Below are 27,999 nucleotides of genomic sequence, written 5' to 3' on the forward strand. Positions count from 1 at the left end.
CCTACGTGGGCATTGAGGAATCAAAGTAAATGGATAGCGATTCCACATTATAAAATACAATTCATTGGACGCACTTTTTTTTTAACTAATAACACAACTAGGGACAAGATATCCCAGTAAGGTGAGTGGTATCTTTGTGCGCCGTTTATCTCACGAAAAACACCGATTTGCAAAACATTATCCGAATATCATTAATTTCGTCACTGTTTGGGCGGACATCGAATCTATCGTCTCATCTCTGCCAGCTCGCGCTCCTTGGCTCTGAGCATCTCGCGCATCTGCTCGGCTTCGCGTTCAAGTCGGGCACGGCGATCAACTGAGTCTCCAAGAGATGCAAGGCCAGGCAAAGACTGCGGCGGGTGGGGCGAAGGGGAGATAGAGTGGTGGAGAGGAGGTGCACGTCCCAGATTTGTATCCGAGCGAGGTTCGCTCCGAACATCTGATTGATTTAGAATGGATGAGATGGAGCTGAGACGACCCGGGGGAGTAGGATTGGCAGAAGACATAATTGGAGGCAGTTGATTTGATCCTGCTTCCAATGTAGACGGAGGTGGTAGACCTTCGGTCGCAGTATCGGCCAATGTTCGTTTCTTAGGAAGGTTGAGGGCATTTGGAGAGGCAGAACGTCGCCCGTACTGAGACACGGGTGATTGTCCCAGTCGTTCCACCCCCAAAGGCTTGGGTAGGCCGTGGGAGATGGGCAGACCATGTGTAAGGGGCACCGATGAAACATTGTAACCGGTGAAATCAACCGGCGGTGGCGCGAAAGGCAAAGGTCGAGGGGTCTCTTCGGCTTTTCCATGCATCATGTGGTAGTGATCCGCAGGCTCATTGCTCATATATCGATGGTGATCGTCATGGCCATGCGCCAGGGTAGCAGGTGATGCCTCTGGGGATGCCGATGAGCCATTAGAAGATATGGTAGCACCGGTGGGAGACTGATCTCGTAGGGCAGGGACAACGCGTTTGCGACGTTTGATGATGGACTTTTTCATGTTAGTGGGGCGATAGCATCCGTGGAGCTTATAGTACAATCCTGCTTTGTGTTAGACAAGTCAGATCATCATGTCTATACGAGACCCAAACTTACCACAAGCGTTGCAAATGGGGTGACCCTGTTCGTCGCGCCGCCATAGAGGGGTCACGGTTGTGCCGCAATTTTGACAAGCAACCAAAGTATTAGGTCCATCGGCAGGAGCAGGGGCCTTTACGGGTGGCTCCTCCTGCGCCACGGGCTCAAGCTCTTGTGATGGACGGCCCCATGAAGATTGAATGGCAGCTGCTCCTCGGGGAGCAGACTTGTATATCCGGTTGTTGTATGCCGGGCATCCATCGCAACCTTCTGCGCCACCAGTGCCGTTGCAACTCCCACCACCAGGGCATGACCCCTTGCAACCACCACCTTCTGAGGAACCGCCACAATGGGAGTTCGTAGGAGGCTGGGGCTTCTCGGCCCCCTCTGATTGCATTCGATTTCGTTTTGTAGGGCGAGCAACGTTGCGAGCTTTAAGGTAGAGACCGCAGGCGTTGCAAATCATCGCTCCTGTGGGGGAACGACGCCAGAGAGGAGTGCTTTTTGTGCCGCAATTGCTGAATAAAAGATACAGGGTCAGCACTAAGAACCTAAATATCAATCGAGGCCATCCAGTCGAGACTCACCTGCATGAATGCCCTAGGAACGTTGTATCCTTTTGGCTGCCGGGGGATGTTTTCTCATTGGGAAGTTCATTGTGTCCAATCCATTGATTTGATCCCGGTTGACCAGATCCTTGCATGCCATCTTCCCGATAGTGATCCGCTAGATGTTCACGACCTGCTTGCGCTGAGGATATCAACTGCTGAGCAGCATCCAAATCCTCCGCTGATGGTTGTCGCATTGGAACGTCGGGATTTCGAGGTAGAGAGTGAAGCGCTTCCATTTGTGGGATCGACGCTAACATTACAATGTGTGATCCGGGCCAGGAATCCTGTGGCCGTGGTGATCCTTAGAACGGAAGGATCGAATATGAGAACGGAATCGAAAGGGAGAGTAAAAGTGCTATGTGAGGGCGATGTCGCACCACAGTCGAGAGCGGAATGTACCGTATCACTCAAAACCCAAATGTCGGTCAAGCTGATGGTTGGAGAAAGATGCGAAAGTCAGTCCAGCAGGAAGATCTGCAGCCACGATGCTGCAGGCTCGGGGATGGGATCGCAGGGCGATGTGTCGGGATCGCGGTGGAACAGATGTGAATTCGAATGCAGGCCACACAGAGATCAGGAAATCGAGTGTCGAGTATATTAGACTAGTCGAACCCACCACTAAAGGATAGCAACCGACTTGTCTGGAACAGTGGCGACCCAACGGCGTGGAACAGTCAGGTGATTGGTGATTTGTGACAATTGACAGCACACCACAGGGTCTGGTCTGACTTGCAAGCGATCGTGGGGGACGGTTTCGTTCGGGGATGGGTAGCCCGGTAAAAAAGGACGACTTGCGGAGCAGGGATTGGCTGAGAGGCTAGGGAGCTGCAAGATGGTGATCACTCCGCGTCACCGGGCAAAGTGGGCACACCAGATGTGATGGAGGCGATAAGGGAGGAGGAATTCAAGAGGAGATGTCGAGGATATCAAAAGGTGAAATATGTGGAAAGCCGAAAATGAAAAAAGGTTAAAAAGGAGAGAGACAAAGAGGCGAGACCAAATTGCTTATCGCCAAAGAAAGGGATTGGGGTTTATCGATCTAAGGGGCGATCGACGGGCATATCAATCTATCACTTTTTTTGATCTACCCCGAGGATCGCATCTCATCTAATCAACTTCTTTTACATTTCTTCCTTATATCATTCAAATCGAAATCTCTTCCTGCATTCTATCTCCCAGATCGCATAACTCCACCAATTATCTGAAGAAGTTTAGTTGCAAAGCGAAAAAAAAATTAGTGGAAAAGGTGGAAACGGTAGAAAAGAGTGAGGTGAGAGTGGGGCAATGGTAGGCAATCAGATATCTTACCAAGCTGATTGGTTGAACGGAGATGACTAATACTGTAATCAACTTTCTGGGTGGTCCGATTGGTTCTTCGGAGAGGGAATGTGCCGAAGCGATATGGCCAGATATGGCCACGCTGTACTTTTAGTCCGGTCTAATATGGGACGGCCGGTGCTTCCTACTGGTCTGCGAGAAGACCCTGCACTACTCCGTAGTTGATTATCAGATCAGATGATCTCTCTCACCGGACACTGTAATCAGAAATCAATAAATCATTAGACCATATTGTTGCTAGTCCACCACGTCCAAATATAGTACAGGTGTCCCTCACTTTAAAGCTGATATCAACAAAAATCTCGGAGACACAGCAAAATCACCCTTAACCCCCTCCCGCTTCTCTATAATGACATCCTTCACCGATTTCAGACTCAAGAACATCCCAAAGTCACTGCGCTCAACATCGCATGCATGCTGAAGGATAATGCCTGAAAGAGACATTATCCATCATAATGTCGATATTATGCGCCCCTTTGGGCACGTGACAGGAAATGGTCATCGCTACCTACGCAGGCAGCAATTTAGACCTGCTCAGCACCCCAACCCTGGTCGGACTCGCGCATGTTGGCAGGAGGCTCGATGGAAGGAATGAACTCGAGGGCGACGTATGCGAGACCGATGAAGCCGACCAGCGAACCATCAATGATGCGCAGCACGTGGTCGTGCAGCAGAATGGAACCGATAAAGATGTAGACTATGGACGAGAGTTGTTTAGCTGCCGATTTCCCTCGGATATAGGGTAAAGGGATAACTTACAGACACCACGGCCAAGGAAGGAGAAGAGGAACGACGCATAACGGTACGCGTAGTCCGGGACGTGAGGCAGGAACTCCAGTCCGGCGATGACTAGGATCATGTTAGCGCTAAAGATTGGCGTGAGTTTGGATTATCAGATGGACATACCGAGACCGAAGACGACTACGTATGCGCCCAGGATGATTGAACTGAAGGAGCCGCTGAAGAAATTACTGATGCCACCGAGCACCATAAACACGCCCACGGCGATATTGACAAGACGGCTGCATTGAATTAGTACAGGCACAACGTATCCCAGGAAGATCTAACATACAAGATGTTTGTGAAATCCATTGCGATGGCTTTGAAGGGTATGGGATGGAAGTGATCTTCAGTAATGCGGAGGTGAGTCGTTAGGCTGCAAAGTATCGAAGAATCGGTGTCAAGAGGCTAAATTGGATCTTTGGGGGTGCTAGGTTAGCTTATGATACAAATATCGATGGTGCCTAGTCTCGCCAAATCGCTCAAGTGATGGAAGTTAGGTTCGCCCGAGTTCGCCAGGCTGGACCTCAGTTTGTTGTTTCCATGACAAAGGGAAACACACCTTTGAGATGAAACAGTGGATTTGGAGGGAGCTATAATCAGGAACACACGTTTGATCAAAAAGCTTACCAAGGTTTGTACGAAGCTGAACAGGGGGGAAATGGGAAATGAGGGCGTCGACAGCTGCTGCGCTGTCGCGAGCGGCGGGTCTGCCAAGGCCACATGTAGCTCACGTGATCTGCCACAGGCCAGTGCGGACGCTATACCGTATTAGGTCTTGGGCGCGGTGTTTCCCTTGATGTAGCCCTCGATGGGTGTGATAAACGTTAAGGTATCTAGTATAATGAAAATCCAAACTAGAATCTTCATTTAAGCCGTCTCAATAAAGTAGTAGAGAGCCAGAGATACAATTATGGGCAAAGAAAGAGAAGACAGACAGTTGAATCCTACGAAAGCCATATTATATCTGTGTCTATGTTGTACTATATGTCCTGAGGTTGATTATAGGGATGTTTGATTTACAAAGCATAAATTCACGAATAACACACGAACGGATTTTGCAAGAACACTCGAAATATAATTGTCAACGCTCCAACCCCTCGTAATATATTGTGCCTAAAGTCTCCACGCCTAAACCAAACATGCCTGGAAATACATACCTGGTTTATCCATCACGTTCCTATCAGTAAGCATGCACACAACGCCTGTAGATTAGATGACTACTTGTATCGTGATTTATATATTTCAAGTTTTGACTACACTTGGTTATCACCGCTAACATTATATTAATAAAACCGCAGTTTCTAGAGCTCTCTTTATCCAAACAAAGTATGCAAATTAATATTGATAATCGTTGTTGTTTGATTATTCACTAGGGTCTAGGTTTCATTGTTTTTCTGTGTCTGAATGGGTAGATGATGTAACAGCTCGGAATTGAGCCAGATAGCTTTCGACCAAATCGTATAGATCGGAATGTCAACGAAAGGAAAGTTTGTAAAAGAGAGCTGAAAAAAGCAGGGCAGAGATTCAGGATATAAGCAGAATCGAGCTGAAAAAAGCAAAGGGATCTAACAATACAATACGAGACTCCAAACCCCATATTAAGCACACAAGGGTACCTAGGTAGCTAACTAGATGTGATTTGCTAACTAGATGTGATTTGCTAACTACTGTGCCCATTCAATGACAAGAGGCTGCGGCCCCATGGAACCCTTACAAATTCACTTCAAAGGGCCCTAAAATGTTCCGTGGGTCTAGTTTCCCCGCCGTAAATCATTCAGCTAGTGCAACTTGCGATCGTAGTGGAGAACCTGATCTAGTGCAGCTTTGTTGGCCCAATCGCGTGTGTTAATCGCTAATAAAGCATGCAAGCAACGTGCATGTATCATCCCTCCATGCATGTGGATCTACCAACTAACCGGCCCTTACATTTTTTTACAAAAATTACAGACCCTCCTTACGGAGGGTCCGCCACCTAAACGGAGGGGATCACTTAAACGGAGGGGATCATGACAGAAATCGGTCTGTATGAAATGTATGGTATGAATGAGTATATGGAACTCTCTGTATTTCTGTATACGCGCTCCTTACAATTTATGTTAACTATGGAGCATGATTATCTAATCAAAGCAATAGAAGATTCATAAATCCTCTGGTATGCTTGGCGTAGCATATATTACCTGTGTATTGTACAGTGTATTCAGACTCGGTATTTGACAGATCACCTAAACGGATTGGGCGCTTGGCACGGTTAACTGGTTAAATCCGGCCAATTTACCAATATCCTAAGAGGCCAAGACTGCTTATATTGAAAACTATTCGTTGCTGACATGTTAATTTCTTTAAATACAGTTCATATAACTAGCCTCGATGCAAGAGTCTATAGTCAGACTTCTGTCTTGATTACACCTTCTCTCTCTTCACCTTGGACACCGTTACGAGGGGCTCTCGAGGGAACAATCAAATCGGCCTTTGGTATAATTCTTAGTTTTTCAGCTCTGAATCACCATGCAGAATATCATACCAATAAAACCATGGCTTTTCAATCTGCGCTCATCCAAACAACTGATCGGCCTTGCTGTCTTCTCGACCACGTTTACTGATGGGTTCCTTTACGGGATCGTAGGTACTTCTATCATTTACTGTCCAATGGCAGTACTAACCCTACGGGCTCTCTTCTAGATCGTATCCGTCCTTCCTTTCTCTCTAACCGTTCGGTCTGGAGTACCAGAGGCTGACGTCCCATTTTGGACATCCACCTCTTTAGCCGTCTTCGGACTTGCAATGGTCCTCGGCGCCCCGGTGGCAGGCTGGATTGTCGGAAAATGCGAAAGACGCCAAATCCCATTCCTAGGAGGCCTCACTTGTGCATTCGGTGCCACCCTCTCATTCATGCTTGGAGTCGAGCCGTGGATGATCATCGTGGCAAGGATTTTCCAGGGTCTATCTGCGAGCGTTGTCTATACTGCCGGCTTAACGCTGTTGGTTGATACGATCGAGTCGCACGAGCTGGGACCCTGGATTGGCTTCGGACTCTCTGGCATGAATCTTGGCGTGCTCGTATCACCCACGCTCGGAGGGATCATGTATGAGAAAGCAGGGTTCTATCCTGTCTTCATCATGGGCCTCGGCGTTGTCTTCGTCAATTTGATTTTGATTCTGTTCATGATCGACAGAAAGACTGCTGAAAAGTATAGAGGGCAGAATGGTTCGACTAGACCTCCTCCCCTCCTTAATGAAAACTTGAACAAAAGTGCTATTTCAAAGGGAAAACAGCGACTATCGACTGTTGAAGATTGGGATCCAACCATCACAACACCGCTCCTCTCACATTGCTGCGATACCTCTTCTGCGGTTTCAAATGATCCTTCTTGGTGGACTATTGTCGGAGGCTTTCTTCGAAATCATCGCATACTTGCTGCATTATATGGATGCCTAATCAACATGATCTTGGTGAGCGCCATGGACGCCGTCCTCCCGACTTTTATCAAGCAGAATTTTCACTGGTTTTCTGGTGCTACAGGCGCCATGTTTTTAAACATAACCATTCCATCATTCCTTGGTCCATTTGTTGGAATGATCTCAGACAAATATGGTGTTCGATTGGTCTCTACTGTCGGTTTTACGTTCGGGGCTGTAGCAGTCGCTCTCCTCGCTCTGATACGACACGACGATACTACAAATAAGGTAATGGCTTGCATACTATTAGCTTGTGTTGGTAAGCTCTGATATGAGTTCCATGAACGTCAAATTACAGATTTGCTCACGATGAACAGGGATAGGGCTTAATACGTCGCTAACCCCGTTGGTTACGGAGATACCTCGCATCGTGAATGTTCTTCAAGAGGAACAGCCTGATATATATGGCGATAAGAGTGCGGTCACTGAGGCTTATATGCTCCTTGATGCAGCCTTTGGTGCCGGCACTGTGCTCGGTCCATTGCTTTCAGAGCTCGCGTATAAGACTATGGGATGGACTGGATGCACCGCCATGCTGGCGTTTCTGACTGTGTCAGCCATAGTTCCAGTGGTAAGTTGCTGTGTTTATTCCATGAATGTAGAACATAGTAGCTGACTTCATAAAGGTGGTCCATTTGGCACCGAATCCGAAAGGCCCGTGACACGCTTCTCGGTAATATATGTTTATCGTTTAAGGCTACCTAGCCGAGGTATTTTGGGTCTTTTATGATAACATTGAAGAATGTCAAACGAACATCGCCTTTTTCGTTGCGAGCTCTGACCGATGGGCTGAGTGAGGAGGTATCATTATGCCAGGTCAAAGGCTGGAATACTTGTACCGGAGGGGAAAATCCCATAATCTTGTCATTCTTGTTAAGATACATTGATGAATATGCTATGCAATTTCAAACTTCCTGTATTACTTCCTGCCTTTTCTCCAGCCAAACCTCAGAGAGGCCATTAGCGAACCAACCCATGCGCAATGGGTCCCGATCCAGCGCATTATATAGCTCGTCCAAATCAATACCAATCCCAATCTTAGCCACGGGCTACTGCTATTAGTCTAAGATGATATTGCCAGCAGCGTCGACATGGCCATTGATTTGACCAGGCATAGGAACCGGGACTTATTGAGCTTCCTAAGCCTGTTGCTGAGCTTGTAGTTTTGTAGCATTTGACTGAACTGTGGGTTTAAAACACACTTGCTTGTGTAATGATTTCCCTAGGTTCAATGGAATTGGCGGCTCCTATCCCTAAGACCAACCGTGGTGATGTGAAGAATGAGCCCCTTATGTGCTAAAAGTTGTCATTATATGGGTTAAATGCCTGGGTTTGGTTATTGGTGCTGCCGTAATCTATTTTGGTGTCCTATCTGGATATCAAAGCTATATTTCCCTTCTTGCGGAGAATTTTTCCATTTCGCGTTGCTATTGGTTAACCATGGGCTATTGTTTTAATCTGGATCGCCTACGAATATCAACGAGAATGAATTATCATCGTCGATTTGCAGTTCCTTGTAAAATCCAATTTCCCAGTAGCCATTATAAGCAGCATTTCTATGTTTCAAGGTTCTATTTCTATTCCTCTATTGATGTTCCTTGCCAGCCTTGGCATTCAGAGGATCATCTGTCTGCCGCATCGAAGGACTTTCGATGCCCTCAACGACTAGATGCTTTACGTCTGAAGGCCCGGTAAATTGCTTTGCTGCAGTCGTCAACCATGTCACCAAGCTGAGCAACATCACCAGCCCGATAGCTGCACTCGTGTAATTCATCGAATCCGATGTTACCGGAGCTTCAGAAGGGAAATTGAACGTGATGGACCCAAAGAGCAGGAAGACCAAGCCAATGACATTACAGGCAAGTGACAGTGGAAGCGGAAGGGCGAAGGGTCCGTCGAAAGAAGAGGTATCATGGTCATAGAAGTAGCCAAGTAGTCGAGCAAAAAGAACCAGACCATAGGAGACATCTATTCAGTGAGATTAGCATTATTCAAACCTCCACATGCAACCGAAGGATCAAAGCACTCACAGAACCCCGTCGTTGCGATCGAAACCACCGTGTTAAACCCGGTCTCCGTTCCAAAGTAGATGGCATTGAGTGCCAGCTGCACGACTAGCGTGAGAATAATAGAATATAGAGGAATTTGCCGTCTCGGCTCGACTGTCGACCAGAGCTTCGAGAAAGGAAGTCCATGGTCCCGGGCAAAGGCGTACACTGAGCGTGATCCCTCCGCAACGAGACTGACAGACGCCACGATGACAATCACGGTGATCAGACTAGCCAATATACAAGCCCCCACCTTACTCTGGGTCGAGTCGTAGAATATCTGAATCACCGGAACCCCAGTAGTCGAGCTGGCCGTTGCCTCGATATCGCCTATACAGAAACACAGCGTAAGCAAGAAAATAAAGCCTGTTACCGCACCTAGGATCACAGATAAGATGATTGCCCTCGGCGCGTCCCGGCTAGCATGCGTCATTTCCTCGGTCATATGGCTGGCTGCGTCGTAGCAACACATGCCGAAGAAACTCTGCAAGATACCTACTATCGTAGCCATGACTGCTCCTAACCCAGTCATATTTCGGAACTCGTGGAAAACAAAGTCTGTATCTTGTTTGTGTTTATTTGTTGCGAGAAGCGTGACGATGACGACGACGAACGAGACTATGTTCCATATAAGGATCAGGCGCGATACGCGGCGCAAAGCGTGCGGTGCGAAGACATTCACGACTAGCGTAAATAGCCCCACGGCCCATGCGACGAGGACGGTGTGCCAGCGCTCGATCACGAACCCCGGGAATACCAGATTCACTTGTCCGAGGATGTAATTAGATCCAACGAAGTTATTCAAAGCGCCCATGGCGAGGATTCCTGGTAGTGGAGTTAGCCGATCTCTCCGATCTATAGGGAAATCGTTATTAACCTGTCAACATGAACCACCCCGTAATATACGACAGCTGTCGAGATACTTTCGGGGGCGCCAGCAGGGCCACCCACGAGTACTGTCCTCCAGCCACTGGCCAGCGGGCGCACATCTCAGCCATTGCTAGTGCAATGAACATGGTGATGACACAGACGCCGATCCAACCGAAGATCATGACGGGTGGACCTCCGGCCTCGACGCCAATAATGAAGACACCGCTTAGTGCCGTCCAACTGTGTCGGTCAGAAAACCACTCGTGCAAATATTCACGATGGTTCTTACCAGGTGACAATACTGAAGCTGAAGCCCACCATGTCCAGCAAACCAAATGAGCGCTTGAGCTCTTGCTGGTACCCCATTGTTTCGAGAACGACATCCTCTCGCGTGGAGGCATCGAAAACATTGGCCATCTTGGCTGATGCCGAGCATCTCACTGTCATGCAAGGGGTATATATTCCCCCCCCCCCCGGCGTCCCGCCGAGGGCTATCTACGATTATTACGAGAGAAGATCGGAGACGCCGCTAATCTGATAAGCGCCCTACGTCGGTCGATCCGATGATAGCAGCGAGAGACCCGATTTGACAGCCTCCGGATAAATATGAGCGATGAGACCTGCTCTGATCAAACAATGGCGCTCATACTAATCTTGTGCCTGGCCGGCCTGGCTTGCCTATTGATCTACAGACTGTATCTCCACCCGCTATCTCGCGTCCCCGGCCCAAAGATAGCAGCCTGTACCTCGCTCTGGCTCGCATACCACACCTACATTGGTGATGAATGCACCGTTGTATTCAACCTGCATCGTAAATACGGCCCTGTGCTACGCGTAGCACCCAACGATGTCGACATCGCCAGCGCTGACGCTATCGATCCGATCTATATCGCGCGCGGGGGTTTCCCGAAATCCCCCGCTTACTCAAAATTCAATATCGATGGCCATAACACGATTTTCTCAACTCTGACACTGCCAGAGCGCGCGGCCAGAGCGAAGGCGGTCGCGCCTCTTTTTTCCACGGCTTCGTTGCGACAGTCGGAGCAAGTATTTTCGCAGGTCTTTGACGATTTTGTCGCTCGGTTGCGACGGGAAGCGGACAAGGGTACCCCAGTTAATGTTTTGAATGTGTCGCGGTGCATGGCTATTGATGCTGTGAGTGGGTATTTATTCCAGAATAGATATGGCGCGCTCCGCGAGGACGCGGGGTTGATGTCGGCATCGCCTTTTGTCGATGCGTATGTTGGAGTCGGAGCGTTCTTCAACGTGGCTCCTGGAATATTGGGAGATTTTGTGGTCGCAGCTGTGGAGCAAGTCCTATCTACTGAGGCCACAGCAAAAGCCTTTGAATTGATGAACAGTTTCACGAATCAGCTCGTGAAAGCGGCGACAGCCAAAAGCGGAAGCTATCAGAGTCGTCTACTGGAAAAACAATCGCCCTTGCAGTCTCAGATCGAAGTCAAAGATGTCTGCTTTGCTGGAACAGACTCTACGAGCATGAACACTGCGACAATACTGTGGTATTTGGCCAAATATCCCGATATGTACTTTTGCCCCAAGACTGTTACCCTCGTGATCGATCGAATCTGACGCAAATGATAGATACAATCGTCTCAGAGAAGAAATCAGACAAACCGTCGAGAATGGAGAAGATCCAGCAACGTGTGATTATCTTCGAGGAACTATAAAAGAAGGCCTACGGTTGTCATGGGCCAACCCAATCCGGTTCCCACGCGCAGTACCCGACAATGGATGGAACTATCACAAATTTCATTTCCCTGCAGGCACAAATGTCGGTGTTGCCTCATTCCAGCTCCATCAAGACGAGACTGTTTTCATAAACCCGTCGCGATTCCTGCCGGAACGCTGGCTCCAGCCGACTGATGAGATGCTAACTCATTTCTTCGCTTTCGGAAAGGGAACTAGAGCTTGTATCGCGCAGAATCTGGGCACTATGGAGCTGACCGGGGCGATCTTGAGGGTCGTAGAGGCTGATTTGCTTTGTGGAGCGAGCGTGGTTGGTGATGGTCCGATTCGCATTAAGGAATGGTTCAACTCTCGTGTTGAAGGCGAGGAGATCCTTATCAATTTGAGATCAGATAGGACTAGAGAATAAAGGATGAGATGTAGCTCTACTAGTCTCAGTATAGTAACCATAAGAACTGCTTCGTGTGAATGGGAGTGACATTATTATATTGCACACTTGCTAGGAAAGGCGATTCGAAAAGTGAAGAAAGCCAAAGCAATCGCCAACACCATCTCAGGACTGGAGTTTAGCGAGTCGGCAAGTACTGTGTCATGCAGAGGAGATCTACCGAACTCATTCAAAACTTTGTCGATTTTCAGCTACTCTAGACCTATGTGCTGGCATCGAGGAACAAGGAACAATTAATGGAACGATTGTGGATGGAGTTCAATGATTATTCTGCTGAGTCTCAAACTGAGTGCTCAAGCAATTCTCAATTGCCGTCATAATGGCATATATAGACGGACTAGACTTTGCAATATATATATGTGAAGGCTGAACGCATGAAACTGCTAGTACACAACAACAATTGACCTGTACAACGAGGCTCCTCAAAGCTTAGCGCGAGACTTGTTCTGCAGGATCTCCTTGACCAAAGCCACAGCGTCATATGCACAGCCGAAGGAGGCCTGGTAGCCAAATCCTCCATGGCCGTAATTATGAACGACTGCGACACCGTCAACCTTGTCCTTTTCAATACGAGTACCACCCTCTCTCAGGGGTCGCAGGCCGACGCCATGGCGGATGATATCCAACCCCTCAATTCCCTGTCCCTCCTTTACGAGACTGGGGCAAACCTCGATGCAACGCTTCATGATGCGGTTGGCAAGGTTCATATCTGGGAGGGCATCCCAATTGTGCTTTTGATAAGAGCCACCGAGAATCGTGCCACCACCTAGAAGCAATAAGCCAACGGTCAAATAGTACAACCAGCATGTGAGAACTTACCTGCAGCACGAGTCATAATGTACAACGCCTCATCTTCTCCGTCGTCAGTCCCGGATGTCGACATCATGGGACCGGGGTCATTGCGGACCACGACGATCTGGCCACGGGCGGGGTGCATCTTGTCATCGAGAACACCGCCGAGGGTCTTGGATGATAGACCGGTACAGTTGATCACCACGTCAGCCTTCTGTCCGGTGTGGTGGGCGTTGGCCGCGTCGGCGATGTGCTTGAAGATAGCTCGCTTGAAGACGGCGCCGTTCTTGACGCACTGGCCGACCAACCACGGCAGATAGACGGCGGTGTTGATGCAGACAGATGTGAACTCCTGGCCGCTATCCACTCCAGTAGGCAATTGACCCGAGGGGACGTTTTTGAACTAGAATCATCACGTCAGTCTGCAGACAGTCTGTGGTACCATCTTTCGGTTAAAACATACATCAGGTACGACATCTTTATACCACGGGTTTGGCTGAGTCAATTCCGAAAACCACTTTCCGGTGTCTGATTCCTGATCCTTCTTTCTGTTGTAGATCAAGGTGCCTACATTTTGTTAGAGGGTTGGATATTGATCAGATTCTGGAGAAGATCATACCTCGGAAGTGGATACCGGCCTCGGGGTACTTGTCCGTAATTTCTTTCAATGCTGGCCAGGTATTGCGCTCCCATTTCTGATGAGCACTTCCCTCCTTTCCCACCCTGTAGAAGATCCACTTAGTCAGAACTTTCACAAGGAGCTGGGTTGGTTGGATCATACGGCATATAGTTGGCACCGGCCCATGGGGACGCATATTCAATATCATAGTCGCCAGGCATATGTTTTGCCAGAACAGTAATCTTGTTGGCCGGGTCTTGCGACAGAAGGTATGCGGTGGTCAAACCAGACACACCAGCACTGTTATACCGTAAGTGGAGGTTCGAACGGAGCTAGAGAAAGAGATCTTACCCCAAAACTACAATGTTATTCGCCATGATGCACTTTTTAACCTTGAATTTCTGAGCCGATACCAAAAATAAAACAGCACAAGCAAGAAGATATGTCCTCAATGTGCGCTAACAGGGGCGGGGTGAGGGGACAGCTATCTTGCTGATTTAGCCGGTACAGGGGTCCGGTAAGGTCTGGTAAGGCGTGGTATGGGTCTTATTATCTCACTTTTATGCTTGGCCGATTATGGAAATCCTACCGAGGCGGTGTATAGCATTCGCCAATAAAATACTGTGAAAAATAAATAAACGCGCTAGAGATTTTCAGTGGAGCCGTGGATGGATACACAACTTTTAAAAATACACCTCCGCATAAGTGCGGAGGTGATGCTTACATATACTTCGCAGGGAAATTAGTGTAGCTATAGATACAGCTGTTGAAATACCTCAATGCCTTTGTTTCTCAAATATCTTTAGACCCTTGATTCAGGCCTCAATTATCCAGTGATTTCACTTGGGCCTCCAGCAAGGAGCTCCGTAAAATCCCGCTCCATTACTCCGGACTCCACTCTGAATTGAACGTTATCGATCACATTTAATCTTCAATTGCTTCAATTCACCCTCACTTTGCTCGTAAATCACAATTCTTTCATATATTTTTAGGTCAGAAACCCGAGAAGAAGCTTTGATTTACTAAATATAGACTTGAATACCCTGAAGCGCTTTTTATACAACGAAAGTTGGGCGATGTCATAGTGGACAGACATCCACGTGTGGCCAATCACCGAACATCAGGGCTCACCGCCTCCTTTCGGCACTCAAATGGGCTCGGGGGACGAACAATTTCCTTTTTCATACCACCCGCAGGGCCCGAATTCCCTCTGCGGGCTCTTTTGTTTGCCATTAGATCAATAACCTCAATTTCTCTATTTTCTCTATTTCCCTTCACTTCTTTATTTGTTTGTCAATTGGTCTACACTCCCATAAATGCCGACTCTTAGTCGAGTCTTCCTTTCAATATGTCACGCCTCACTAATGGTGGCAGAATCGTGCCCATACTTACGGGCTCTGATTCTCACGATTCCACGCTTGAGGTGCCTGCGTTGTTAGACGCATCTCTTCCTCCAATCCCGCGTTCTTCAATCTCTTCCCCACCGACCATGCCCCGCCTGTTGCAGGATCAGCAGATTTCCAAAGCCAAGCACATGCACCACGCGAGCTTGGAGATGGCCTCTCTCCAAGAGAGAGGCCTCTATGCACTCCCCACCGAGGGAGACGGTAAGCCAATTACACCCGCATGATTTCTGAGCTCCATCGTAGTCTTTGGAAGCTGCATCACGTCGTTGTACCTATTCTGACGCGTCCAATCCCAGGCAATTGTCTCTACTACTCCCTCTCCGACCAACTGTATGGCGACACACACCATGCAGACGAAATACGCCAGCTTCTAGCCAATCATATGGCTTCCAATAAAGAATACTTCATGCAATTTGTCGTTGCTGAAGGTGGGGAGCGGCGTCGGCCGAAACGTGCGGCTGCATCTGCGTATGCTACTCGCTCTGCCGATGTCTCCGCTCCGACGCAGGAGGACATGGAACGGCGGTTCCAGGAAATGATTGCTACCACCCGTAAGAACGGCGAATGGGGTAGCTCCGAGCATCTCCAGGCGTTCTGTCAGGCCTTCAAGGTCGACTTGAATGTATACACCATGGATGGTGTTTCGGTGTTCCAGGATGTCAATGCCCTACCAAATCAACCTCGAGATGTGGTGCATGTAGCATTCCATGTAAGTGCCTTGCTGTGCATATCCTCGCGCCCCACTGACGATCATAGGACTTCAAACACTATTCTTCAGTGCGGGGAATCGAGGGCAAACATAAAGGACTTCTTACCAAGGTGAAGCCATTTCAACCCATCAATGAGGAGGTTGATCCCGCGGTCGTCTCAGACCCTAAATCCGAGGCTGATCACAAACAATTCACTTCACCGGAAGAAAAAGCTATTGATGGTTATACCAACGATGCTGACCTTGCTGTTGACCTATACCCCCCTTGGGATATCAAATCCATCCAAGAGGGATTGGGGGGCCGGTATGACCGGGATACCATTGTGGACATGCTCCAGAGATGTCGTGGCGATATCGATCGCGCCTTCGCCGCGCTCTTGGACGAGCAGACGGACATTCCCCTTGATAAGAAAGGTGCTCCTGGGATTCCCATCAAATCAAGTTTACAAGCCTCGCGCTCCTCTTCCCCATTTAGTACGGGTAGCAAGCGGTCCGCAGAGGACAGCGACGATTCCGAAGATCCTCGTCCCGCACGACGCACCAGACCTAAGAAACGCCTCGTCTCTAACCTTACCTTGGGTGTTGGGATCTCATTCAGGGATGAACATGACGAGGTTGTCTCCTTGAATCTTCGAGTGAGTTCTCCAAACAAGAGTTACCGTCGAATGGGACATTTGCTAAATCTCCGTTTAATAGATGAACTCCGACGCAGAAGATGGTCAGGCCACAGACCCCTCTCTCCCGGGTAACACCAACCCGGAACAATCGGACACGGACGGAAAGAAATGTCGTCGAAGTAGACGACTTTCCCGCCCACGTCCGAACTGATTTATTTATTTCTTGCTTGTCTCCAGTCTCCGGATAGACCTTTGAGCATCTTTAGCGCTTTCTCTTGCATCAAAAAAAAGGCGTTAGCGATGAAGCTATTGGTTTCTTGGGTTTGCATATTGCATCGCCCTGCGGGGCTCGCAGCCGATGGGCTTGCGGAAGGGGGCGTTTTGTCTGATTATGAACTCGCATGAGGAGATTGCCTGGGGCAATCCTCAATGACCTTGTTTACAACGATACCAGGGTTTCTTTTCCCCACTGTTTTATAGAGTCCTTAGCTTTTGCTCTTCTTTTGGCTCTCTTGTTCCAGTCTGGGCCTTGGCCCATGATTCAGCGTTGGTGGCAAACTGGTGTCACAGCTCTGTTTGGTAGCTTGAATTCTAATATAGAACCTAATGTCACCCACTTTCTGGCTGGACTGTCAGTCGTACTCATTCCGTAGTCTCCCGGTCCCTCCTGTTATCTCTATATAGTGAACAAGGGTGGAAGTCATACTCATGTAACAACACGAACCCACCTGTCGTTCCCAAATAGCACTTTATTGCCTGTCACTAGGTACATATGCATCGAAAGGCCCTAATGAACTTGTCAAATCCTGCAGTGCGTCTGTCGTACATGAAGATAGATCTATTTGAACCCAGTCTAAAAGGGCACCAACCAGTACTCGCCAGAACCTGAAGCCAGCCAGGTAGCAAATCTAATGCAGTTCGCTCGTGTCGCATCGGGAGTTTGTCCTTGCCTTCAGTCCTCCAGTAGGAACTTCAGGAACGTCACCCCAATAGCCACACCATCATTTTCAATATTAACTCTGCTCAAAGCATCCCGAGCTTGGTCCTCCTTGAAAATACCTTGCTCGGCCCGGGTCTGGATAATCTCCGTGATAATGTCCCCCGTGAATTCAGGATGGCCCTGAACAGTGATAAAGCGACGCGGCACATACATACCCTGCACAGCACAGCGCGGGGATGAGCCCAGCGGAATCACGTTCGGGGGATAATCGAAGACAATATCCCGGTGCATTTGCTGGATGCGCTATTTGTGAGGTAAATTAGCTCAGGTGTCTGCACATCCACGTACTCGGGCCCATTGGGTACATATATAGTTTATTGTTACACCAGGCGCAGGTTTAGGGAACTCACGATCTTATCCCGTCCAAACAACTCTTTTCCCTCATTGGTCAAATCCATATCACACACGGCGATCTCCCAACCTTGGTCGCTTCGTCCGACCTTGACGTTTAATGCGCGGCCGACGATTTGGTGTCCGAAGCAGATTCCAAGGAGACGGACGCGATCCTGTGCGAGGACTTGTTGAGTGAATTCGACCAGACGGTTGATCCAGGGGATATCTTCGAATGAGTTGTGTTCTGTTTTAGGGTCACTATAGTTAGTATGTGCATTCACTGGTTTGAGCCTACCGAGTCAACACTCACTTGATCCTGTTAGAAGTACCGCATCGATATCTTCCAGCTTTGGGTATTTGTCATCGTTGACTATATCCCAAGCCGTAATTTCCAGACCCGTCTTGGGGTCAAGTCTCTCGGGCTGGTTCAAGGCATTGGCGCTAGCGTTGAGGAGAACGCGGAATACCCCGCCATATCCGTTATAGCGGCGGTTGATGTTGTCAAGCGGGGTGTCGCATTCCAATACGGCTATGCGGAGTGGGGAATGCATTGTCCTGGTTGTGATGTAGAGATGATACAGTTATGAAATTATGGGAATATACTCAAGTGAGTCAATTAAAAGGCCCTGGAGAAGCCATACAAATACTCCTTATCTCTTATCGGATCCCGAGATCGGACCCGCTGACAAACGCTATTCCCGATTCGTCAAAACATTCATGGATTTTTGGACTGCAAGTGATGCACTTTATCCCTCGGCAATTGATGCTGTGTTGCGCTAGATACAGATCTTGCAGCACTAGACTTCATATAAAGGTCCATCTCCCTTGGCTCGGTCTTCTTTCTTTTTTTTTTGTGTGTCACCACTGCTTTCAATGCCGATGAGTGGGGGTTGATGGCGTTTGTTGGACTTACTTTTCGTGCTTGCAGAATCTTCGTTCCCATGAAATAACATACAAATTCTTCATATATTTGTTTTTCTAGTTGTGCCTTCTTCAAAAAATGTCTAATAACGACAATGAAGGGCAAAATGTTAATTTTTGCCCCTCCGAGGCCACCCCACTCCTGCGCAATGATTCCGTCCAGCAGACGAGTCACCATGAAGTCTCGTATTCCGCAACGGATGTTGAATCAGCCTGCTCATACAAAGATACGGGAGAAGAAGGCAACACTCGTCAGCTATCCAGTGCAAGCTCTGCATCTGAAGAACCCCATGTTAAGCCAGCTTCTGGGGCTGGCTCTCCCAACCAAGAGTCGAACATCTCAATCCACAAAAATGATTATGCCTCAAGGTTCATTGATATCTCGCCGACAAGATTCTGGGTTATCTTTAGCGGTATCATGATGGGCTACTTGATCGGCTTCTTTGACTCGACCCTCATGGCCTCCAGCCATCCAGTCATTACCTCCTACTTCAAAGCAGCCAACTCAGCTTCCTGGCTATCGACGGCCTTCTTGTTAACATCCACCGCATTTATGCCCCTCTTCGGACGTATCTCTGACGCTTTTGGCCGGAAACCTGTCTATCTCTTCTCTATTGCCATGTTCTTCATCACGACGGCAGGTTGTGGCTTGGCGTCAAATATCGGCAGTTTCATCGCTGCTCGCGCGCTGTGTGGGCTTGGTGCGGGTGGTATCTTCTCCATCGGTCAGATCATCTCTAGTGACTTGGTACGTCTCGAGTATCGCGGAGTCTACCAATCATACATCAACCTGTGTCTCGGCATCGGCAGTAGCCTCGGACTTGCCTTTGGTGGTTACCTGTGTGATCATATCGGTTGGAGGGGCGCGTTCCTCATCCAACTGCCTTTCATCTTCGTCTACTTTATCGCAGCCGCCTGGACAGTCCCGGCTGACCTCGGCGTTAAACGAACTGGAATGGAGCGCATGAAAGTCTGGCAGTTAGTCCGGAGTATCGATATATTGGGATCATTCATCTTGATTATGTGTGTGACTCTGTTGATCATCGGTTTGAACTTTGGAGGGAACGTCTATCCTTGGAGCCATCCGCTCATTGTCATCTCCCTGGTGTCATCGGTAGTTCTAGCGGTCGTCTTAGTGCGCTACGAGCTTCACGTCCCACGACCCGTGCTACCAATTGAGCTCATGTCAAAGGATCCTCGAGCCAGTATTATCTTTGGCAACTTCTTTGCCGCTATGTCTATACACACCGTGTTGTTCAACGCTCCGCTGTATTTCCAGGCCGTCAAACTGACCAGCCCAACTGCTTCCGGTCTACGTCTTGTGGCTTCTTCCATAGCTGTCACTATCTCTAGTGTGAGCACTGGGTTCATGATTAACTGGACCAGGCGTCTGAAACCTTTCGTCATCATCGGTGTATGCTTCATGGTGATAGGTGGATGCGCACCTGCATCCATGGGCATTGATACCTCTCAACCACTCTCCATGATCTGCATCTCATTCTCCAGTTTAGGTCAGGGCTTCGCATTTCCCAGCCTGATGGTATCCATTCTTGCCACTAGTGAACAAAAAGATCAGGCTGTCGCAACAACCACTCTTGGCCTGTGGAGAAACCTGGGCGCCGTGATGGGTGTGGCTGTCAGCAGCTGGATCTTCCAGAATAGTCTGGTATACCACCTCAACAACAAGGTCACCGGTATTGAGAAGGAACACATTATTGCACATGTCCGCAAATCCGTTCATACTATTGCCCACTTGGATCCAATCCATCGGCAAGAAGGTGTGTTCTATTTATTTGGAGTTCAACTTGCTTTGTCCTTGCTAATAATTTCTCAGTCACCACATCGTACTCCGCGGCTCTCCAACTGACCTTCATATCCGCGGCCTTCTGGGCAGTCATTGTGTTAATATTTTTGGGCCGAGTCCGACTACCGCGATTGGGAGAAAGGCGTAAATAGTGTCTCGGGAACGGTTCAGTGGACAACGGAGAATGTATATTGACTGCATTTAGTAGCCTATTCCAAAGAACATGCGTAAGAAATACTTGAGTACATTAGCTTGACTGTATCTACTTGTCCCGATGTAAATATGCATGAATTATACACCTGGGTCATTGCAAAGGTCATCAACGGGTACTATACCTCGGTGATCTTGGCAAAAACGACCCACCTTTTTTTTGACTCGATCTTTAACTTAACATCAATCCACTTTTCCACAACCTCGAGACGTCTGCGTGGTTAAGCAAGGGGCTAGTAAGCATATTCATGTGCCTCCGTATGATAATCATCAGCTGACCCTCTTTTGCCTCCCCCCAGAATTATTCGCCGATCCCTTCTTTTCTGCCCCCCTCCTGTGCCGCCGGCTGCTGGTTGGATTCGAAGCTACACTTGAATACCAAATCCCAAAGACAATCGCAGTCTTCTTTTCTCCAGCTGGATACTATTTTGAAACTCTCATCGCAAGTCTCAACAACGAACATGGCCATCTGGGTAGAACCTACAACGGCATCTTGTGTATTTGGGAAACGTCTATCGGTTGGGACTCCAGTTGGCGCCGGAGACTAGAAATTAGTTACGTTATAAAGCTGAGCTATCAAGTTCGCAATTTACCGGGGCAATATGAATCTCCGAAAAGTAGCGAAGGCGCAGCCGCAGTCGCCCAGCGTCAGCACGAGGACATCCACTCCAAAAAGTCAAGCAAGCGATTCACAAAGTACACCCCGCCCCCGCTCCAGTCGCAAGAAATCCTCAGATGCCCCAGATACCAAAGCTAGGAGAGTACGCACAGGCTGCCTCACTTGTCGCCAAAGACATTTGAAATGCGACGAAGCCGTGGGACGGTGTCTCAATTGTCGCAAGTCGGATCGCGTCTGTCAGCGTGGTGTCCGCCTCAATTTCATTGATACTCAAACTGTTGCTCCTCCATATATCATCGCTCGGCCGCATGGGTCGAAGGTGACATTTCGGGATGACTCGCGTTTGATCGCGTCTTTGTATGTGGGCGGCTTCGAGATATACCCGCCTGTCCAGCCGGAGAGCCCTGTTCAAGAGAACGGACATTCAAACCATGACATTGACGTTATAGGTGATGATTTGACAAATCTCTTTCAATCCGTGGCACATTCGTTTGACCCACTGAGCTTTGATGTTCCGCATCCAAATGTGGCCGACTTCGTTGGAACTGATACTTGGCACCAGTCTCACTTGGTGCCAGGAGATGAACTTCTTCCACACGGAACATCTCATTTCGCACAGAAATTGGCTGGGAAACATGAATATCATGCTTTCCTCGCCGACCCAGAGCAAGTCTCTCTTCTCAGAACTTTTACGGAAGAAGTCGGTCCCCTAATGGATATAATGGATGAAATGAACCATGTGGGTAAATTTTCTCACACTCTATTATTACATTCGCTCACAGGATGCAGTTTTCCCAGATTCTTCCAGGTTTTGCCATCAGCGAGCCCATATTGCTAAAGGCATTTCTCGCGTGTGGTGCTAGGCATCTTTTTTTTGTAGACGCCTCTTATGGGGACGAAAAAGCGACAAGTTATTATGACGATGCTACTCGGGATCTCCTGAATGCAATGCATGATCCCAACCGTGACTCCGTTCTCTGCGCAACAGCAGCCCTTGCCCTCGGCTTCTCCGAAACCATGCCAACCTCATCAAGGCACAATGGAGACCACCGCGCAGGCTCCCGAGCTTTGATTCGAGAATGTGGCTGGACTGCCGAAACTCCCGGGTTGGGTGGAGCATGTTTCAGGATCAGTGTTGGTGCAGAACTGCTGAACTGTATGCGATATAATTGGACATTGTCTTGGGATCCAAACACTTGGGGGGTCAATATGGACATGGATCAATCACATGCCACCAACGGGGGCAACCAAGATATATGGCATCATCGGATACTTTATATTTTCGCAAAGGTCATCACCTTCCAAGCGTCTTCGGGACAATCACACGGTTTAGGTGACGATGCGGCGAGGACCATTCAGCACGACCATGAATGGATGATTCACAACAGGTGGTGCGACCAATGGGCGAAATCTATTCCTAGATCCCTCGTACCCCTTGGTCATTTGCAGCCATGGCAAACAGGTTCCAATTCGGCCTTTCCTGAAGTTTGGTATGTTCTCAAGTATCTCGCATTCAACCTGTCCACCTACTCATATTTTTAGGCTTGTCAACCGATCTGCCATCGTTTCTCGATTATTCTACCACGCCTGTCGTATCATGTTAGCCAAAACACACCTTTCTCAGTCAGAGTTCGACGAGGATATGCGGAAAATGCAACGCAGCCATGCGCACGAAATCTGCGGCCTTATTGCCCACACCACAGACCGGTTAGTACAAAACTCGATCAAAAATCTAAAATTCTCAATGTCTAAACAGTTGAATAGAGGTGTGGCCGATATATCCCTGTACTTTCTTGTACTCGCTGCAGAGTGCTTAGAAACACGAGGAGCTCAAGACCAGGTACTCGGCATCTTTGATACCATCACTAAAGTGACTGGCCGCAGTGCCGAACCAATCAAAAACGATCTCAAACAAATTTGGAGCTGGGCCGATGCTCACCCGCATACGGTGACGCCAGCCCAGATGCAGAATCACTTCTATGAACTAGACCCCTCTCTGTCAATCTCCAATCACCCAGGCTCGTCTCCAAGCCTACACAATCCCGTGTTGACTACGGGTGACTTCTCGTTGGAGAACCACCCGTATCGAGGATATTATGTGCCACCACATCACCACCATCCACTCAATCCATATCACTATGGGACATTTGATATGATTTAATGTTTCGAAGCCTTTGATGAATCATGAATTATTGTTGCCTTACTTCACATCCACGGTGCTTATATATACTCTATGAATATCCATGGATTATTTTCAACTGATCAATGCAGCGAGTATTGCCCATTGTGGTTAAAAAAATACTACCAAACCATTCTTTCATCCATTTCTCCTCATATTCATCACCACATGTCGCATCCCATATTGCCGACCTCCAAGGACTCGTAGTCATCCATTCTCATGGTTCCCATTTGGGGATAGATGCCACCTAATCCGTAATCAAGCCGGGTAAGGGCTTTATTTAAGCCCATTCCCCGGCTGATTAGCATAATTAGCTTCGGCATTGGAGGGACATACCCTATAACGACGTGGGATACGTGGGTTAAAGAAAAACCGCTACAACTCTACTGAAATATCGTCCATAGGTATGAGAAGAATTTCATGTGAAATATATATATCATGAGCATGGTGTTGGTGGCCTTAGGCCACGATTTCAAGACTCACAACTAGCTCGTTTTTTGCGTCATTGTATTTTGAATTTCGAACGCTTCTTGCTTTATGTTCTATTAGTGACATCCATCCAAATCACAAGGACATAAGAATAGGCCCAGAATAGATCATTACTATAGGTGAGGCTGAAGTGTGGCGGTGTAGGCAGGCAATTCTACAGGGCACCTCTGCCGAACAAGATGGAAGACATCAACAAGCAACAAACACAAGTCAGGCAGTTGGAATGGACAACAAATCAGCACAGGCTCAATCGCAGGCTACCCCAATATATATTCTTCGTGGACATGCTTCTCCAATCCATGCCCTGCATATCTACAGCCAGAATTTACGGCTTGTATCCGGCGACGCTAATGGCTGGATCGTTGTTTGGGACCTAGTCACTAAACGCCCTGTGACGGCATGGAAGGCCCATGAGGGAGCCATTTTGGAAGCAAGAGGCTATAACGTTGTCGAAGGTGTCACTGAAATTTACACGTATGATGATTCCTCCACCCTTTCGACTATCTTACTTATATTTGCAATAGACATGGCCGCGACCACAAACTATGTGTGTGGAAGCTTAGACCAGAGGATGAATCTTTCCTCGATAAGACGCTTCCAGTGGATGCGGCCGAGTCCACACAGACAGGAAGCAAAATCCAGCCGTGGTTACTCCATTCCTTGCCCGTGAATGCGCTCAATTTCTGTGCGTTCTCAATGGCGTTTGTGAATTCGGACGGGCTTCCCGGAGTTCCATCCCCAGCTGGTAAGCCAGAGAATACCCTCTTTGCAGTACCTAATGCATTGGACTCTGGTGGAGTCGATATCTTCCATCTACCATCTGAACGCAGGATCAGCACCATTCCTTCCGATAAATCGATCAAAACTGGAATGCTGATGGCTGTAAATCTCTTTGTATCACCTTCTGGAGATCTCTACATCGCCTCTGCATATGAAGATGGACATGTGATAGTCTTCGTTCATCGTGGAGCTCTCAAATCGGCCAGCTTTGAGCGTGAGTATATAAGCAACAACCCTTTGAAATGGGACAAGCTGTATGCTGGCCGCCCTCATTCTCAGCCGGTACTTTCCTTAGATGTCGCCCCTTCCCATGGATACTTCATCTCTTCTTCTGCGGATGCTCTGGTCATCAAGCATCCCATCCCCAGCATAGGGTCTGCGGGTTATATACCGACCGCTGGCTACAAAGAAGAGACACCCCTGAAGATTGTCAACACAAAGCATTCAGGCCAGCAGGGTCTACGGATCAGATCAGACGGGAAGGTATTTGCTACTGCCGGTTGGGACAGCAGGGTCCGGGTATACTCATGCAAAACCATGAAAGAGCTGGCTGTGCTGAAGTGGCATAAGGATGGTTGTTATTCTGTAGCGTTTGGGGACACCGAAAACGCCTCTTCGTTGGTGTCTTCATCGCCTGAGTCTCCAAAACAAAAACCCCAAGATGCAGATCAGGGCCCAACAGGACAGACGGCTGTCGACAGACGCGACTACTCTCTCGCAACAGTGCAACAACAACGGAATCAAAAAGTACAACAAACTCATTGGCTAGCGGCTGGGTCCAAGGACGGGAAGATTTCATTATGGGATATCTACTGAGATAAATGCTAATGCTACAAAACAACCATGCGACCATGCTTTTTTGAAGGAGTACACAGAGCAAAAGATCAAGCCAAGTTGAACTCGTTGGCCCCGGACATATGCTCCCTCATCTTGGCTCTCATCTTGCGAGCAGCCTCGTCCGTAACATTTGTGGAAGATGGAGGAGGATCATCGGCCTTTCTCTTATTGCCTCCAGCACCATTTCGTGCTGCCTTGAAGTCCTTCTTTGTGTCTTCTTGTCCAGGCCGCAGACCAGGGACGTTGATTTTACCAGGTCGATCGCGCAGGGCGAAGGCCTTCGCAAGATGACCCAAGTGGAGTTCCTTAATGTCGAACATGCTCCGTTCAGCTGAGGTGTGGGTCGCGTAGGCTCGGACATGAGATTGGTACGCCCGTCGAGCCATTTCCAAATAGATCGGGTTATCGAGTGCCCAACGCTCCACATCCATTTGCCAATCGGTTGTCTTCTCCTCCCAGTTCTTTTTGTTATCGTTGCCGCCAAAGCCACGCTTGAGAATCTCGTTTGCATCAGTGCGGGTGAGCGCCTTGCCTCCATCGCGGTAGCCCCGCTTTAGGACTTCGACATAGTTCTCCTCGCAGCCAGGCTGGAGGAAGATGAGGGCACGGCCGTCTCGTCCTACACGAGCAGTACGACCAATACGATGAGTGTGATCATCAGAGCTGAAGGCCGGGTCATATTCGACAACCAAGTCGACGTTGGGCATATCCAGACCACGCGAAGCCACATCGGTACAGATCATGACACAAGCCTCAGTACTGCGAGAGAAAGAGCCAAGGGTAGCTGTTCGAACAGCCTGGGGAAGCGAGCCGTGTAGTCGGTGCAAGAGGACCGGATTCATCGGGGTCGAAAAGGCTCTACCGGGAGCAATGGTGCCATGGGGTGATAGTTTTTCCTTTTCTTCGTCCTTCTCATCCTTTTCGTCTTTTCCGTCCTTTTCTTCTTTGTCGCTCTTCCTTTGTTGATCGCGGTCTTGGTTCCTTGAGAATAGCTCGAAATGGAAATCCACAACATCGGCGCAAGACATGAAAACAATCGCCTTCATCACTGATCCCTTGCGCATGAATGTCCTCTTCAAGTAGGCTGTTAATGAGACCAGACGTAGCTTAGCTGGGACAATCGCGTACGATTGCTTGAGCTGGGCAGGGACGCGGAATGACTCTTCCTCGTCCTTATTTGACTTATCATCATCTTCTTCGTTCGGGTCGGCCTTGATGTGTACCGCATCCTTCAAACTGATTTCTCCCAGCTTTTGGACATTCATCTTCAGTGTAGCGGAACACAGAATTGTCGTTCTGCGTGTAGGAACACCGGGAACGCGGCTCGGCCGTTGTCTGGCGTCAAGTTTCTTAACAATGCCTTGCAATTCCTCCTCGAAGCCCATGTCCATCAAGCGATCACCCTCGTCAAGCACGAGCCACCGCACATTGCTGACATCCAACGCTTCCGTATTGTCGAGATGATCCGCCAATCGACCAGGTGTCGCGACGAGAATGTTTAATCCTTTTCTCAACCGTGCCTTCTCTGACTTTTTCTTCTCTCCACCAATTACTGTTCCACACACAAGCCAGTTCGCGCAGCGCAGAATATTCTCCAACACGACGGAGATCTGCTTGCACAGTTCACGGGTGGGTGCCAAAATAATAGCAAACAGTCCACTGTCTCGGTGGACTTGGGTATCGGTATGTTCGTTCTTCGCTTTTGAGAGATCTATAATCCGTTGCACCAGCGGCAAAAGATAAGCCAGAGTCTTTCCGGAACCAGTTTCGGCCTGGATGAAAGCATCGGTTTCCTCCTTTAGCAATTGTGTAATTGAGCTTGTCTGAATAGCCGTCGGCGCCTTGAGCTCTAGCTTTGTGAGCAGATGCGCCGCGAGATTGGGAGATAGGCCCAGATTTGTGAAGGTATCTAGTCCGTCGATCATCGGCGCATTCGTCGGTTTCGCATCTTCTGCCTCTCTCTCCTCCTTGGGCTCTTGGGCATTGCGCGCTTCGGGGTTGCTACTAAAGAGCGAAGAAACGAACTGAGTGGGGTCTCGTGGATGCTGTGGTCGTCGATCACCACCAGCGCGCGGGGCGCTAGGACGATTGAACGAGTCTTCGGTCTTTTGTCTTTTCACAGGCCGTGTACCGAGTTGGATCTGATTCGGGTTCTTGGAAGCTGCATTGCGCGCAGCTGCATCTCCATCTCCTTCCTTCTCGGAGCCTCGGTGGGCTGAGCGCTTCTTTGCGGTCAGTCGGTCTCGCCATGTCCCTCCTTTGAACTTGGCTTCAGGCTTGATGACAGTGTCACCAATGCTAAAGTTCATAAGCATTCCATCGTCGGCCATTTTGAAAGATGGTGATCCCCG

At 48.7% G+C, this 27,999-nt stretch overlaps 13 protein-coding genes across 13 annotated transcripts; 6 read left to right on the plus strand and 7 right to left on the minus strand.

Annotated features, from left to right (window-relative positions):
- Nucleotides 1-224: 224 nt before the first annotated feature.
- On the minus strand, nucleotides 225-1,940 carry sreA (siderophore transcription factor SreA; the record flags this gene model as incomplete). The annotated part of the gene is made up of 3 exons (XM_057232158.1): nucleotides 225-1,036; nucleotides 1,091-1,590; nucleotides 1,660-1,940. The coding sequence occupies 3 exons, from the start codon at nucleotides 1,938-1,940 to the stop codon at nucleotides 225-227; spliced, it is 1,593 nt and encodes a 530-aa protein (XP_057083923.1).
- Nucleotides 1,941-3,545: 1,605 nt separating this feature from the next.
- On the minus strand, nucleotides 3,546-4,113 carry N7447_007897 (TVP15 family protein; the record flags this gene model as incomplete). Its single annotated transcript, XM_057232159.1, has 4 exons — nucleotides 3,546-3,718; nucleotides 3,781-3,870; nucleotides 3,928-4,043; nucleotides 4,094-4,113. The coding sequence occupies 4 exons, from the start codon at nucleotides 4,111-4,113 to the stop codon at nucleotides 3,546-3,548; spliced, it is 399 nt and encodes a 132-aa protein (XP_057083924.1).
- A 2,196-nt stretch (nucleotides 4,114-6,309) lies between these two features.
- On the plus strand, nucleotides 6,310-7,922 carry N7447_007898 (MFS transporter; the record flags this gene model as incomplete). Its single annotated transcript, XM_057232160.1, has 4 exons — nucleotides 6,310-6,423; nucleotides 6,484-7,519; nucleotides 7,578-7,831; nucleotides 7,887-7,922. 4 exons carry the CDS (start codon nucleotides 6,310-6,312, stop codon nucleotides 7,920-7,922), a joined length of 1,440 nt encoding a protein of 479 aa, XP_057083925.1.
- Nucleotides 7,923-8,165: 243 nt separating this feature from the next.
- On the minus strand, nucleotides 8,166-8,434 carry N7447_007899 (uncharacterized protein; the record flags this gene model as incomplete). Its single annotated transcript, XM_057232161.1, has 2 exons — nucleotides 8,166-8,309; nucleotides 8,369-8,434. The coding sequence occupies 2 exons, from the start codon at nucleotides 8,432-8,434 to the stop codon at nucleotides 8,166-8,168; spliced, it is 210 nt and encodes a 69-aa protein (XP_057083926.1).
- Nucleotides 8,435-8,845: 411 nt separating this feature from the next.
- On the minus strand, nucleotides 8,846-10,595 carry N7447_007900 (putative GABA permease; the record flags this gene model as incomplete). The annotated part of the gene is made up of 4 exons (XM_057232162.1): nucleotides 8,846-9,228; nucleotides 9,291-10,133; nucleotides 10,186-10,418; nucleotides 10,468-10,595. The coding sequence occupies 4 exons, from the start codon at nucleotides 10,593-10,595 to the stop codon at nucleotides 8,846-8,848; spliced, it is 1,587 nt and encodes a 528-aa protein (XP_057083927.1).
- Nucleotides 10,596-10,814: 219 nt separating this feature from the next.
- N7447_007901 (cytochrome P450) lies at nucleotides 10,815-12,294 on the plus strand (the record flags this gene model as incomplete). Its single annotated transcript, XM_057232163.1, has 2 exons — nucleotides 10,815-11,722; nucleotides 11,781-12,294. The coding sequence occupies 2 exons, from the start codon at nucleotides 10,815-10,817 to the stop codon at nucleotides 12,292-12,294; spliced, it is 1,422 nt and encodes a 473-aa protein (XP_057083928.1).
- Nucleotides 12,295-12,755: 461 nt separating this feature from the next.
- Nucleotides 12,756-14,121, minus strand: N7447_007902 (FAD-dependent oxidoreductase; the record flags this gene model as incomplete). Its single annotated transcript, XM_057232164.1, has 6 exons — nucleotides 12,756-13,099; nucleotides 13,153-13,528; nucleotides 13,589-13,692; nucleotides 13,745-13,848; nucleotides 13,907-14,044; nucleotides 14,096-14,121. The coding sequence occupies 6 exons, from the start codon at nucleotides 14,119-14,121 to the stop codon at nucleotides 12,756-12,758; spliced, it is 1,092 nt and encodes a 363-aa protein (XP_057083929.1).
- Nucleotides 14,122-15,092: 971 nt separating this feature from the next.
- N7447_007903 (OTU domain-containing protein) lies at nucleotides 15,093-16,687 on the plus strand (the record flags this gene model as incomplete). Its single annotated transcript, XM_057232165.1, has 4 exons — nucleotides 15,093-15,351; nucleotides 15,447-15,859; nucleotides 15,907-16,494; nucleotides 16,556-16,687. 4 exons carry the CDS (start codon nucleotides 15,093-15,095, stop codon nucleotides 16,685-16,687), a joined length of 1,392 nt encoding a protein of 463 aa, XP_057083930.1.
- A 741-nt stretch (nucleotides 16,688-17,428) lies between these two features.
- On the minus strand, nucleotides 17,429-18,360 carry N7447_007904 (type 1 glutamine amidotransferase; the record flags this gene model as incomplete). Its single annotated transcript, XM_057232166.1, has 3 exons — nucleotides 17,429-17,719; nucleotides 17,827-18,053; nucleotides 18,120-18,360. The coding sequence occupies 3 exons, from the start codon at nucleotides 18,358-18,360 to the stop codon at nucleotides 17,429-17,431; spliced, it is 759 nt and encodes a 252-aa protein (XP_057083931.1).
- Nucleotides 18,361-18,809: 449 nt separating this feature from the next.
- Nucleotides 18,810-20,686, plus strand: N7447_007905 (putative MFS multidrug transporter; the record flags this gene model as incomplete). The annotated part of the gene is made up of 2 exons (XM_057232167.1): nucleotides 18,810-20,508; nucleotides 20,565-20,686. The coding sequence occupies 2 exons, from the start codon at nucleotides 18,810-18,812 to the stop codon at nucleotides 20,684-20,686; spliced, it is 1,821 nt and encodes a 606-aa protein (XP_057083932.1).
- A 660-nt stretch (nucleotides 20,687-21,346) lies between these two features.
- Nucleotides 21,347-23,524, plus strand: N7447_007906 (Zn(II)2Cys6 transcription factor; the record flags this gene model as incomplete). The annotated part of the gene is made up of 4 exons (XM_057232168.1): nucleotides 21,347-22,102; nucleotides 22,153-22,853; nucleotides 22,906-23,070; nucleotides 23,128-23,524. The coding sequence occupies 4 exons, from the start codon at nucleotides 21,347-21,349 to the stop codon at nucleotides 23,522-23,524; spliced, it is 2,019 nt and encodes a 672-aa protein (XP_057083933.1).
- Nucleotides 23,525-24,254: 730 nt separating this feature from the next.
- N7447_007907 (WD40 repeat domain-containing protein) lies at nucleotides 24,255-25,627 on the plus strand (the record flags this gene model as incomplete). Its single annotated transcript, XM_057232169.1, has 2 exons — nucleotides 24,255-24,505; nucleotides 24,556-25,627. The coding sequence occupies 2 exons, from the start codon at nucleotides 24,255-24,257 to the stop codon at nucleotides 25,625-25,627; spliced, it is 1,323 nt and encodes a 440-aa protein (XP_057083934.1).
- A 68-nt stretch (nucleotides 25,628-25,695) lies between these two features.
- Nucleotides 25,696-27,978, minus strand: dbp7 (putative ATP-dependent RNA helicase; the record flags this gene model as incomplete). The annotated part of the gene is made up of 1 exon (XM_057232170.1): nucleotides 25,696-27,978. One exon carries the CDS (start codon nucleotides 27,976-27,978, stop codon nucleotides 25,696-25,698), a length of 2,283 nt encoding a protein of 760 aa, XP_057083935.1.
- Nucleotides 27,979-27,999: the final 21 nt, after the last annotated feature.

Source organism: Penicillium robsamsonii, assembly GCF_028829455.1.
Source record: "Penicillium robsamsonii strain IBT 29466 chromosome Unknown utg000004l_segment0_segment0, whole genome shotgun sequence".
NCBI lineage: Eukaryota > Fungi > Ascomycota > Eurotiomycetes > Eurotiales > Aspergillaceae > Penicillium > Penicillium robsamsonii.